The sequence below is a fragment of the Protopterus annectens genome, chromosome 13.part0 (genome assembly GCF_019279795.1).
Source record: "Protopterus annectens isolate FY-2018-M chromosome 13.part0, PAN1.0, whole genome shotgun sequence".
Lineage (NCBI taxonomy): Eukaryota > Metazoa > Chordata > Ceratodontiformes > Protopteridae > Protopterus > Protopterus annectens.
The window spans coordinates 1,287,474,039-1,287,488,901 of record NC_056747.1 but is presented as its reverse complement, the minus strand read 5'-3'; the positions used below and the strand labels follow the sequence as shown (position 1 = coordinate 1,287,488,901).

The following is a 14,863-nucleotide window of genomic DNA, read 5'->3' as shown; positions in this document are numbered from 1 at the left end:
TTCCTTAGTGCACTCTGTATTTCTTCTAGGGTGTATTCTCCTTCCATTTTAGTATAGACTGCACACACGGGAGTAGAGGTTCTATGGAGTTGTGTTCATTCAGAAGCTGCTTGAAGTACTTTTTCCATGTTACCCTGATGTTCTTTAGACTGATAAGTAAATTGGTGGTGGTATCACTTATGAATGGTGTATGCCATCTGTCTTCTTTATAATACCAAAATACTTGGGGTTAAAACACAATCAAGACAAACTCAAAACCTATTAAGCAGATAGTGTACTCTGGCAATCCCAATACCACTCAATTGCTGACTCGACTAAGTGCAAAACAGATACATACTTCACTGGATTTTGCACATAGTATATAAAACTGTCATGTCTGTCTGGGGCCATCATCAGGTACATCTTTACTGGATTAAAAATTACTAAGTGTAATTATAAAATGGTTATTTTTCATTTTAGTGTGAAAAATAAAAGAAAACATCCAATATGGATACACAGACAGATATGGTGGGATTACTCCTGAGTAAGCACAGGAGAAACACATCTGCTTACTGAAATCCTTATATTGCCTTGTATGGTACCTGCATATCAAGACAAAATGCTGGCATTCAGACAGTGGGTATGAAAACGGTGTTACAAACAGCGGATTCAGTGCCTGCTGGCCTTAATCTGAGATCTGCAATCAGCAGTGTTTTCCACCTGATGCACTTTGCCTCTCTCCCAAAGTGGGAAGGGGGAGCATGAGTTCAAGCACACCATACAAGAAAGTGTTCATCATGACAGTGTTGTTTTTTTCAAAACTCTTCAAATTCCACAAAAAAATACATGAGACAGAAGATGCAGTGTTTTTGATACATAACAGAAGCAACAATAAAATGGGTGATAAAGAAGCTTTTCTCTTTTTGGATTATTTGTAATATTACTGAATCCTTGATTAAACATCCAAAAAGCCTCTTATAAATTCCAGGGTATACCTCCTTTCACTGTTGCAGAGATAGGCGGCAGTGCCTGTAGTTGGATAAAATAAATAAAAAAACCATTACATACCATCTATACCCTCTGCGCATCAGATGGATTTTTTGACTGAACTCTTGGATGTAAATTACAGTCCTAATGGGGAATTTTTACTACCAGGTTATTATCTGGGAAAACTACAGCAACATCAGATAGTATGTCCCCAAAACAGCCTGGTAAAGCAACTGAAACAGTTTGAAAGAAATATTCAAAATACAACTACAAGTAGAAAATCTTACCTATAATAATGATAAACACGGGTTCTTTCTGCTCCCTACACATGGTTACACCTGTCTAATAAACACAGACCATACCTATTAACCTCTTAGCACAAGAAGTATTGGCACAGCCAAAAATAATGGGGAACAGGGGAAACAAAGGCCCAAAAATAGAGACGAATTTTAAATATCGTTCTTATAAACTTACAAAAGTTGATAGAATAATAGGTTTTGCATTAGCATAAACTTTCTGAAGGGTATGTAAAAAAAAAAAAAAAAAAAAAAAAAAAAAAAATTTAATCTGCTTTTACTGTACTTGTGTTTCTACCTACTTTTTTTTACTTTTGCATCTTCTTAAAAGTACTCAATTGTATTTATTACTGCTTGGTGTAACTCATTCTAAGCCTTCTGGTTTAAACACTTGGGCTTCGGACCAGTTGTTTTGCACTGAGAGGGTTTGTGGTCTGCACTGTAGTGGCAGAACAGGTAGCTTACATCCTTCTAGGTTGGGAACTGCTGATTGAGGGCTCAGTGTCTGTTATTCTAAAAGTGTATTAATTCTGGTTTAAGCACTTAGGCTTTCAGGCCAGTTATTTTACATTAAGAGGGTTTGTGGTCTGCACTCTTGTGGGAGGAGAGGCTGGACTCTGCCCTTCTGAGCTGGGAATTTCTGATTGAAGGCTTATAGTGCATGCATATCTGAACTGCTTCTTACTGAAGTTGGTGCCTTGTTTGCTGTGGCATAGACTGGATTCGGGCCTGCTGGATCTAGCTTTGTTTGTGTAACTTGAGCACTAATCCAGGCATTCTCTAAAGTATTCAATTGTATTTATTACTGCTTGGTAGTAACTTGATTAAAGTTTAGCTGTCATTCTAAGTCTTTTGGATTAAGCACTTGGGCTTCAGACCAGTTGTTTTACATTAGGAAGGTTTGTGGCATGCACTGTGGTGGCAGGACAGGTAGCTTTCATCCTTCTAAGTTGGGAACTGCTGATTGAGAGCCCAGTGTCTGTTATTCTTAAAGTGTATTAGTTCTGGTTTAGGCACTTGGGCTTCAGGCCAGTTATTTTACATTAAGAAGGTTTGTGGTCTGCACTCTTGTGGGAGAAGAGGCTGGACTCTGCCCTTCTGAGCTGGGAATTTCTGGTTAAAGGTTTATAGTGCCTGAATATTTGAACTGTATCTTACTGAAATTGGTACACCTTGTTTGCTGTAGCATAGACTAGATCCAGGCCTGCTGAATATAGCTTTGTTTATATGCTTGTTGTTTGTTTGCTTGTTATTTCCCTGGAACACTAATTCCACCTAATACGCGGCTTCTCAGTGCTTCTGTGGCTCACTAGTGATATCTGCATTGCTTACTGTACTTATTTCCTTGTTTCACTTGAAAGAAAGTTACTGTTTGTCATTTTTGCATTTAAGTTACCTGTAACACATTGCACTTAAGTTACCTGGCACTTGCTCACTAAAGCAATTATATAAGTCAGCACTAAAAATTAAAAGCACTACACCCTCACTCCCCACTGGCCCTGGTTTTCAATTATTAAGGAATTCCCAATATTATTCTAGCATGTCCAAAGGTCAGTTGTCAATCTCCTCTCCGGTCCAGCTGGTGAATCTGGGAATCTTGAGGCAATGTTACAACTGCCTCATGTACACAGACAACCCTCTCCTCCTCCCAACAAATTCCAACACATGTGAGAGATGCAACCATATAGCCAAACTGGAGGCTAAGCTCTCTCAACTCAGTACTGGCATAACCAGTCAGGAGGAGAAGGAAACCATACTCACTACAATTCCAGTCTCACATAGACCTACCACGACAACAAACCAAACACATAATCACACAAAAACATACTCGAGGCTCTAAATAAAGATCTGCCGAAGCAGCAGAGACCTCCAAAGCAGACACCCAAGCAGCCGCTACCCCAAAACAAAACACGTGCAACACATATCTCACAAAGCCAGTGTGCCAAACAGTCACAGCCCTTAAGACTAAACAACACACCTGATACACTTGTAATAGGTGACTCTATCGTCAGGCACACTGACGGCCCGCTCACCAGGCTGAACAAGGAGAGGGTCACGGTGAGCAGCCTGTCGGGTGCTAGGATCCGCCACATAACACAAACACTCAGGTCACTCCAAGGCAAGTACAAATATGACTCGGTCATTGTCCATGCTGGTGTGAATGACCTGAGACGTACCTCCCTGGACTACATGAAAAGAGACATAAAGGAGCTCTCTGAGCATGTAGCCCAGGCCGGTATGACCCTGAGCTTGAGTAGCATCTTACCCTCACCAAGAATGATGCCACAATATGAAGACAAGATGATCAATTTCAACAATTGGCTTAAGTACTGGTGTCATTCAAAGGGGATCCAATGCCTGTCAGCTTGGGATGATATGCTCGACAAGCCACGATGCTTCGCTAGGGACGGCTTGCACCTATCACCCCTGGGCTTTCGGATATTGGCAAAGGCTCTTGCTACCCCATAGTGTCTTTTTAGGCAAGGCTCAAAAGACAAACCCACCTCCATAGGTATCACAAGGGATAAGAAACTAAGAGTAATGCTACTCAATGCCAGAAGTCTAAACCTCAAGATGCATGCACTCGAAACTCTCCTTAGCATGGAGAACATCGATATCTGTGCAGTAACAGAAACCTGGTTCAGGGCTCCCAGAGCACCCCAGCACTACCAGGTTATACCTCATACCATGCTTTTCGCCCCAAAACTTGGACCGAACCACAAAAGGAGGGGAGTATCGATATTCATCAAAGATACCCACACCTCCAGGTTGGTGGCAAAGCACGAAGCATCAGAGACTATCCATGTGCAACTAACAGTGGGTAAAACTGCCTTCCAGTTTATAGCCTGCTACAGACCACCCTCCCAAACCCAGGAACCCCACTCAGCCTTCCTGAGAACACTGGAAAATATGAAGGTCTCTCCAAACACCATTATATTGGGTGACTTCAACTACCCAAACATAGACTGGGAGCATTACTCTAGCTCCAACACCCTAGCCCAAAGGTTCCTAGAATTTATAAACTCAAATGCTATGGAACAACTTGTTACCACTCCCACAAGAGGGGAAAACATACTGGACCTGATCATCACCAACATGGGGACTATATGCTCCAGACCAGAAGTGTATCCCTCACTGGTAAGATCAGACCATAAACTAATCTCACTGGATATTCACATCCGACCCCACCCCTGCCCAGAAAACCACAGTGAAAAACTTCTCTAAAGCAAATTTTACACTCCTCAAAACTGAGGTGGAATCCTTCAAAGCCCCCGGGTCTGAGGAAAATACAGCCCAGACCGCAGAATCCTTTATAAACGCATTCTATGAACACCTTCAGGAATGCATGGATCATGCGATCCCAAATAAAACCAAGACCCAATCCTCCAAAGGCAGACGTCCTGTCTGGTGGACCCCAGCCATAAACAAACTATACAATAGAAGGAGGAAGCTACTAAATGATAAAGCAAAATCCCAAAAAGGGAAGGCATCACTGATCAGTATTAGCAAAAACCTACGGGCAAACATAAAATTGTCTAAGGCCAGCTTCGAGAGAAAAATTGCACAGGACACTAAGGATAATCACAAGGCTTTCTTTAGTTATGTTAGGAACCTGGGTGGTAATTCCCAGATATGCTCAGAATTAGTCCAAAATGACAAAAATACACCAAACCCACAGACATTGCCAACATCCTAGCTGACAGGTTCAGTGCAAACTTCTCCCCCCCCCCCCCAAAAGGGCAAATATCTATCCCAGCAGGGTGCTGCCCCCTTGACATCTCAGATGCTCAGGTAAGAGCCGCCTCTCCAAAGCAAAAACACAGCATCAATGGGACCAGATGGTGTCCCGGCTCGTCCTACATGAACTCAAAGAAGAGCTAAACCCAAACATAAAACTACTGTTCAATCTCAGCCTTACTACAGGATATGTGCCCAAAGAGTGGCGTACAGCAACAGTGGTCCCTCTCCATAAAGGTGGTGCCTCAACGGATCCTGGAAACTATCACCCCATAAGCCTGACTAGCTTGGTCTGCAAAGCTATGGAAAGGATCATCATGGACCTCATAAATAAAGATATTGGGGACCTACAAACACTGGATCCTACCCAGTTCAGCTTTGTTAAGGGCAGATCCTGCCTCTTAAACCTGGTTGATTTCTTTGAAACAGTCACCAAGGCCATTGACGAGGGAAGGTGGTCCACACAGCCTACCTGGACCTCGCAAAAGCCTTCGATACAATACCCCACCCGGGCATTATAGATAAGCTCACCAGCTTAAATATAAACCCCTATGTCACTAGATGGATTGCAAACTGGCTCAAGGACAGAACCCACATGGTTAGAATTGCTGGAGCCATGTCAGACTCCAAACCAGTTACAAGTGGTGTCCCACAAGGCTCAGTCCTGGGACCTCTCTTGTTCGGTATATATTTCTCGGAGGTACAGGCCAACACGGAAGGACTGTGGCTGACCAAGTTCGCAGATGACTGCAAACTGGGTGCCATAATCGACTCTCCAGCCGACACAAGCATCCTCCAAAAGGGCCTCATAGAAACAGACAACTGGTGCCAGAGCCATGGCCTCAAGCTAAATGCCAAAAGTGTATAGTCATCCCTTTGGCAAAAACAAAGTGCCCACAAATTACCACATAGGTGGAAATCCATTAAGTACAGAAGAAGTAATTAGGGACCTGGGGACCCAAGTTGATAGCAATCTCTCATTTGACAACCACGTGGCCAAAGTGGTTAGAAAAACATTTTATATAGCCCACCTAATCATGAAGGGATTTACATCTAGATCAGGGAGGTCATCGTGCCTCTTTACTCATCCCTCATCAGGCCCATAATTGAGTACAATGCCCCTTTTGGGATGTACCTTACCAGACACCTGCAGCAACTGGAAAGACCCCAAAAGTACCTCACCAAGAGGATCAAAGGGCTCAAACAGATGCCATATGCTGCCCAGTTAAAGAAACTCCAGCTCTACTCAGTGGCATACCACCTGTTCAGAGGAGATCTGTGCCTGACGTATAAAGCCATGTCCAACCCGGAATTAATGGACATGCTGCACCTCAGAAAATCCAAATCCCATCGAGCTATGCGCTCGAGAGACTTGAACCTCAGCACTGAAATAAATAGGACATGCTGGAGGGACAGATTCATAACCCAGAGGCTCCCTTCACTCTGGAATAAAATCCCAGTCCAGGTTAGGCAGAGTCCCTCATTGACTCTCTTCAAGAGTAATCTTGATGAGTGGATGGGAGATCGTAGGTTTACCCCGGGTATCACTTCTGTGTCACTGTTAGATAGAGGCACAGTATACTAACCTCAAAAAGGGCATAGCAAAATAAATTTAAAATGGGTGGCGAAAGCCAAACACATTCTGGCTAGGCTTATAAATGCCCTAGGGCAGATAGCCTAGTATGAACCTATGAACCTATGAACCTATGTAGTCTAGAACTCAAATGTCTGTCACTGTTTAGTGACCTCAGTCCTCAATGATTTCCCACAAAACCACAAATTTTATGAGGAACAGACAACAAAAATGAGACAAAAAACTGAAAATTTGAAAGGTATGACACAGTCTGTGATGCAGTCATCATTATCAAGTCTTAATCAAAATACAACATGGTTCTTATACATTACTAAAGGGAACTCTGAGTGGTCACTCACGATGCAGCCCAATACCTCCTTACTCATGGATGATTTTAACTATTCTACCACTGACTGGGGAACATGCACGACCACTAACATGCAGGCTCAGAGATTCTTAGACTTCCTCAGTGCAATCTGGAGCTGTTGGTCACCTCCCCCACTAGGGTCTCAAATATCCTGGACACCGTACTCACTAACACGGAGAAGCATTGCACCCCCTCCCCCCAAAGTAATGTCCTCTTTGGCAAGACTGGACCACAAAACAGTCTCCTTTGAAATAAATATAAGGCCAGATACCCCATCAAGTTCAAAAATGATAAAGAATTTCTCCAAGACAAATTAGCCCCTACTAAGCAACAGTATAAGAAATTTGAAAGCTCTCCTACATAAAACATAGAATCCTATGCAGAGGTGGACAGCAATGCCCTATATAGCCACATAAGGAGGTGTATAGAATCAGCAGTACTGGACCAGAATAAACTTAGGTCTTGCCAGAAAAACAAGCCATCTGAGTGGACCCCTGGTATAAACAGGATATACAACAAAAGAAACAAACTAATGTCCAAAAATGACTGGGAACAAAAAAAAAACTCACTAGTCTAAACAAACAAATCAGAGATCTGGTCAAGTCCTCAAAAGGAAATTATGAAGCAAAAATAGCCTCCTTTAGCCAAGGAAAATAACAAAGCATTTTTAACTACCAAAATCTTAAGGGGAATACCCAGCTATGCGCAGAGCTGGTTGTGGATGGCACCACCCATACTCAACTTCAGGAAATAGCCAACCTGCTAGCTGACATATTTGGCTCAATTTTCACACACCCCCATATCCCCTAAAGTATACCTAACACCATTCCATAGCCTATTATCTCAAGACAGCAGGTAATCTCTGTGATCTCTAAGGCTAAAAACACAGTATCAATGGGCTCTGACAACATTCCATGTTGCCTGTTAAATAGCTTAAAACATGACCTAGGAGGCCACTTGGATCCCTATTTAACCACAGTCTCCAGACAGGCTATGTTCCGGCAGACTGGAGGACAGCAACACTCATCCCTCTGCACAATGGGAGACCATCAGCCATCCCAGGGAACTATCGACCCATAAGCCTGACTAGCCTCATCCTTACAGCCATGTAAAGAATCATCAGGGACCATATCAAAAAGGACATAGGTAATCTCCAGACTCTGGACCTGTCAAAGTTTGGATTTGTTAAGGACAAATTATTTGTAAATCTGGCTGACTTCTTCAAGAAGGTCACCAAGGCCATGTATGATGGAAAGACTGTGCATACCATCTACCTTGACCCACCCAAAGCACTTGGCGCAATTCCTCATTCAGGTATTATACAGAAACTCTCTCAACCGGGCATAAACTCATACATCACCAGGTGGGTAGCAAATGGCTTACCAAAAGGACACATGCTTTCAAAATGGGTAAATTCATCTCTAGCAAGAGGCCAGTCACCAGTGGTGTACCACAGGGTTCTGTACTAGGCCCTCTCCTGTTTAGTATTAGTTCTCAGAAGCCAAGGTAAATATAGATTGCCTTTAGCTGACCAAGTTCCCGGATGACTGCAAATTGAGGGCAATCACTGAATCCCCAAATAATACCGATATACTGCAGCAAGAACAACCACAGAAAAATAATTGGTGCCAGAGCCATGGATTGAAACTAAATGCAAAAAAATGCATAATTATTCCCTTTGAGAAAGCAAATACCCCAGCTAATTACAGTATAGATAGCAATCCTCTAAGAAAAACCCAGTAATACATGATCTGAGTACTCAGGTTGGTAGTAATCTGAACTTCGACAACCATGTGTCCAGAGTGGTAAGAAAGTCCTTCTACATGGCACAACTCATATGAAAGGGCATGGGATCCAGCTCAAAGGACGTTATAATTCCACTGTACTCGGCCCTCACCAGATACAATACACCCTTTTGCATGCAACTCATCAGACATCTGCAACAGCTTCAATCCCAGAGGTTTCTCAGTGGGAAGATACTGGGTATAGAAAACAAGTCCTATGTGGAAAGACTGAAAGCCTATCACTGTGTTCTGCCTCCTACAGACTACTAAGCGGTGATCTGTTAATGGTCTATGGAGCAGTCTCTGATCTCGCCCTGATGGAAATGTTACACATTCTTAAAAAAAAATGAATGAGGATCACTTGTTCCAGGGATCTTAACCTAGACTCTGACATAAATAAACCATGTTGCAAAGAGATAGATACGTCTCTCAAGGGACTACCACTTTTTCAGAACAAGTTTCCCATTCACATGAAGCAAAGCCCTTCTCTGACCCTCTAAGTACAACCTAGACCTAGATGGGTATACGTAAATTTACTCCTGTTGTGGCGGCCATGCCCTTCATGGACAGAAACAGTTGGTATTAGATACCATGAGCACAGGTTCATATCTCTATAAATGCTTAGCTACTGAAAATTGGGAAACTCTGGTTAAATTTAGCTAGGCTGGTAAGATCTCTTCATTAGCCTAGTAATATCCTACAAGTAATATACTTATGAGACTAGAGTGGGTTAGTAGACTCAGTGACAAAAGAAATCTGAAGATACCTTCACTGAGTTTGATGACATTTTTAGTTTATGCATTCATAAACACAAGCTAGTAAGACATACAACCATATAGTAAAAACATTTGTGGAATTACAGAATTGAAATAAACAGAACAGCCCCTGTCATTGTACTCCGTATCGTATAGACTTCTTAGGGAAGACTTATGCCTGACCTACAGAGCAATCTAAGACGCAAACCTAATAAACTTGCTGCATAGCTGTAAATCAAACGGGACTAGGGCTACCCATTCCAGGGACCTAAATAAGGCCTGCGACTTAAATAGGACATGCTGGATGGACAGACTTATCTCCCAGCAACTGCCACTCATACCTGTCAACTGTACAGAATGTCCAGATTTGTGCCCCATATTTTAGGTCAATTTTTCATACAACTATGGTTTTCTGGCCCATCGTTGGGAAATCATTGAGGGTTGAAGTCAGACAATAATGACAGACATTTGAGTTTCAGGCTTCATACCCTTCAGAAAATTCATCCTGAGGCAAAACCCGTTATATCAACTTTCGAAACTTGTAAGAGCACTATTTAAAAAGTGTCCGTATTTTTGGGTCTTTGTCTCCCCATTATTTGTGGCTTTGTCCAGATTCTTTGCTCTAACAGGTTGTGGGGTATGCTGCCTCCTCTTTGGTACATGCTACCAATTCATGTACAAGAGGAACCTAGACGTGTGGATGGGTCACCATAAATTCTTACCGGGGATAGAGCTCACAACCCTGCTGGAAATGGACAGTCATCACTAAATGCAATCGTGGGTATTGACTAGCATTTTCATGATACTACACTGGGATGAAATGGCTAGACTTTAAATGACCTCCGGGTTGATATCCTAGTATGATCCTATGAGCCGATAAAAAGCGGTAGTAGTCAGCTTTTAAGATTACATCACTAGTCAAAAGCTACTTCTTTCTCAAATCTTTCATCTGACTCAACATCCCCTCAAAACATTTATGGGTTGCGTTTTACTTGCATCAGAAAATTAAAATGGAAAAAAAATAATCACAAATAATTCTGTACTGAAAAAATTCTTCCCCCAAAACACGTACAAACACTTATTGTAAGCATACCACAAAGCAATGCATACACTTTGAATAAGTGTGCCAACGTGTCGAATAGGGTTGCCACCTTTTCAAATGGCCAAAGTGGGACATTTTCGGGACAAACATCAGGTTTTACAGGCCAACACATACCCACGGTCAGTACAAAGGATAGAACTTAACTTTATTGCCTAAATAATAGCTTATTCTTGTAGCATTTTAGTTGCTTATTCTGTTTCTTATAACATTTAGGTATTTCAGATACAGAATAACTGTTTTATGCAACTAGTACATAAAATATAGAACACAATTATGTTCTACAATCTCAGGACATTTGCCATTTTTAATATTTTTTGTCAGGACACAACTTCCCAAAGAGGGACTGTCCCTCGCAAAGTGGGACAGGTGTAGGGTTGCCAACTTTTCAAATGCCCAAAGTGTGACATTTTTGGTACAAACATCAGATTTTGCAGGGCAGAACATACCCACGGACAGTACAAAGGAAAGAACTTCACTTTTTTTACTAAATAAAAGCTTATTCTTGTAGCATTTTAGTTGCTTATTCTGTTTCTTATAACATTTAGGTGTTTCAGATGCAGAATAACTGTTTTATGCAACTATTACATAAAATATAGGAAATAATTTTGTCCTAAAATCTCAGGACATTTGCCATTTTTTCAATTTTTTTGCAGGACACAACTGCCCAAAGAGGGACTGTCCTTCGCAAAGTGGGACAGGTGGTAACCCTAGTGTCGAATGCTCTGCTTGCCCAAATTTGGTACAACAGTTGTTAGTACAATGTGAATAACACTACCGAATTAAATGGGACGGTAGACACCAAACTAAATAAACACACCAAAACTACTTCCTGTGTTCCCTCACGCTGAAACCACGCAAAACACGACGAACTATTCACGTCCTCCCTATTCATTAGCCAACCTAGATCGTGTCGTCCATTGGTTAGACTTTGAAACGTTCCGCAGCATCATTGGTCCAACAAGCTGTAGCTTACAGTTGGAGTGCGACCTGTGTAACGGGATCGAAAATCTAATTAGTTGTCAACTCCGTAATGTGAGTGGTAGTTGTAAGTTAGAGGCGCTGATTCGACAATGTTGAGGTGAGGGCGGGGTCACACGTGTGCAGAGTCTTGGACTGGAGTGTACAGCTGGAGTTTAGGGATGCAGGTGAGTACCAAGTTGTTAAGGGTTAGAATTAAATAGGTATCAAACGGATATGTTGTATTGTAAGACTTCATACAGGATTCTTATGTCCCTTGTTCAACAAATTCGGGTACTGGAAACGGTAGTATAATATGAAGTTGTAGGTAATGATACTGTTTGGATTATGTTTAAAGTGTCTTGTTTTCATTTATCCAGCACTACAACTGCCTCCGTCTACCCTGGGCATGTGTTTCCCTACGAAAAACTTGTTCTTTACTCATTCCATTTCCTCAAGCTTCTTTAGCACAGAATCAGTACTGTTGGATGATCTGCTGTATCACTAATGCATAGCTCTATCCTTGATTTTTCAGGTACGATCACGTAATGCACTTCTAACACTATCTCAATACGTGCTGTTGGCTAAATGACATATTGTAACAGAAAATGTAACAGCATTTTCTTCACATAAACACAATACAAAGATATGATGGCACACACCTGAATGAGTCTCTGAACTGTTTTTATTTTTCAACCAGGATCTTCCTATGTAATAGAGTTTCTCAAATCTTTACTGAAAATTGTGTTGTGTACTACTGGATAAACACTCGTGACTGAATGCCCTTGCTATGGCAAGTCACTACCTGTCTACTCCTATGTCCTTCCATGGCTGTGATTCTGACCAGTGTTGACACCTGTTGAGCTGAATAGCACAAGAAAGAAGAAGAATGCCATAATGTAGCTCTTGTATTGAATTTTGTCAATGATCACTGTTAACTGATCTGCATAAGGGGGTTCAGTAGGTTGTGCAGTGTGACAGTGATGGATTTCTGTCATGACAGCTTGATTAGTGAGACTGCAAAAATGATTTGTAAGAGTAAGGGGTAGAGGGTTGGTGTTCAGAGACGACTGTACTGTTGTGTTCTGTCAAAATTTCCACAGTGCTAAGAAGACCGAGAACAAAACTTTAGGAAGGTTTTGCCATGAAGGTTTGATTTATATTAACAATTTTCAGCAGAGGCCTGGGGAAAAATGCTCCAGATGCATCCATACTAGATGTGTGAAGAGCTTTTGTAAATGCTTGCGTAAACAATAGGCAATTCAAAGGCTTATATTTTGAAGAGCTTATTTACTTCCCTGATGTCCTCTTAACATACTTACATTTATTTTTTCACCACATTCATGCTGTCTTGCCACAGATGTGACATGGAGTTAAATAACCGGCTAGTAACAACCCCTGCATAGTAATGCACTGGTTTTGTTCTGGGAAAATAATCTGCTGCTTTCTAACGTATGGGATGTAGGTAACTGTTAATAACAGCCATGCCATGAGAGTGGGGAGGTCGGGAGGTCAGCATATACTCAGAATGCTTGTGACTGCAAAAAAGGCCAATTTCAGACTTTGACCAGTGCAGGCATCCTGACATTACCTGAATTCAATATTGATAACCAGGCTAGGTATTGCAGGTGTAGGCTCAGTTGTCTGTGTGATGGGATGTTTGTGTGTACATTTATGAATTAAAACTATTAAGTATGGAGCTGTGTTTGTTGGGAGTAGTTTGTGTTTGCCTGAGCCCTTCATGCTCCATTGTGTTTGAAATTACCTCAATTTGAATGTTTTCACTACAACTTTAAGTATTCCTATAGAGCAGCTGACCATCTAACTAGAAACTTTAAAGGGTGAGTAGAGTGTCCTTTGGTGCTTTGTAACTCCATAAACATCAAGGTGCACATACAGGGTGTGTCTTCCCCTCACACAGAAAGAAATATTCGTTATATGTTCTTTCTTTCTTTACAGACAGTGATTTTTTTCCCTGTTTCAATGTTTGATATTTTGATACTTTAGTGGATAATATTTTTAAAGGTTTGATATTCAGTAATTCTGTATCAAAATCAGTGTTAAGTCACATGTCCCACCTTAATATATTCATGTTGAAACAAAATGTTTTGTTATACTTGCTATATGGCTAACAAGTGACATATGAAAATGTCTTTGTTTTTTCAGATTTGGAAGCAGAGTATAACTATTCTAATCTGCAGAGTTGGAGATCTGATAACTATAGGCCTTTTACTACTTTTAGCTCCATGGGTTGTTAAATCATTGAAGTTGTTGCAGCAAATCAGTTATTATATCATTTCAACAGTCCCACCCTTTTTTTTTTCACATGTAGAATTGGACAAGTCACAATATAAACAGTGTCTTTGTTAATATTAGTAATAATATCATGTGTACTGTGGAGAGGGTCACATCATCATTTAATATCGTATGTACTGTGGTGAGGGTTACATCATCATTTAATATTGTGTGTACTGTGGTGAGGGTTACATCATCATTTAATATTGTGTGTACTGTGGTGAGGGTTACATCATCATTTAATACCATGTGTAACGTGGTGAGGGTTACATCATCATTTAATACTGTGTGTACTGTGGTGAGGGTTACATCATCATTTAATATCTTATGTACTGTGGAGAGGGTCACATTATCATTTAATATCGTGTGTACTCTGGTGAGGGTTACATCTTCATTTAATATCGTGTGTACTCTGGTGAGGGTTACATCTTCATTTAATATCGTGTGTACTCTGGTGAGGGTTACATCTTCATTTAATATCGTGTGTACTGTGGTGAGGGTTACATCATCATTTAATATCGTGTGTACTCTGGTGAGGGTTACATCATCATTTAATGTCGTGTGTACTCTGGTGAGGGTTACATCTTCATTTAATATTATGTGTACTGCAGTGAGGGTAACATCATCATTTAATACCATGTGTAACGTGGTGAGGGTTACATCATCATTTAATATTGTGTGTACTCTGGTGAGGGTTACATCATCATTTAATATCGTGTGTACTGTGGTGAGGGTTACATCATCATTTAATATTGTGTGTACTGTGGTGAGGGTTACATCATCATTTAATATTGTGTGTACTGTGGTGAGGGTTACATCATCATTTAATAGCGTGTGTACTGTGGTGAGGGTTACATCATCATTTAATACCATGTGTAACGTGGTGAGGGTTACAACATCATTTAATATTGTATGTACTGTGGTGAGGGTTACATCATCATTTAATACCATGTGTAACGTGGTGAGGGTTACATCATCATTTAATACTGTGTGTACTTTGGTGAGGGTTACTTCACCATTTAATACTGTG

At 41.1% G+C, this 14,863-nt stretch overlaps 1 protein-coding gene across 1 annotated transcript in view; it reads left to right on the top strand.

Annotated features, from left to right (window-relative positions):
* Positions 1–11,639: 11,639 nt before the first annotated feature.
* The window catches only part of CDK5RAP3 (CDK5 regulatory subunit associated protein 3), a 613,925-nt gene continuing 610,701 nt past the window's right edge, over positions 11,640–14,863 (top strand). Inside the window, exon 1 of the mRNA XM_044055301.1 lies at positions 11,640–11,726. Within this exon, the coding sequence (XP_043911236.1) occupies positions 11,721–11,726 (6 nt within the window). The 5' untranslated portion in view covers positions 11,640–11,720. The remainder of the gene's footprint in view (positions 11,727–14,863) is intronic.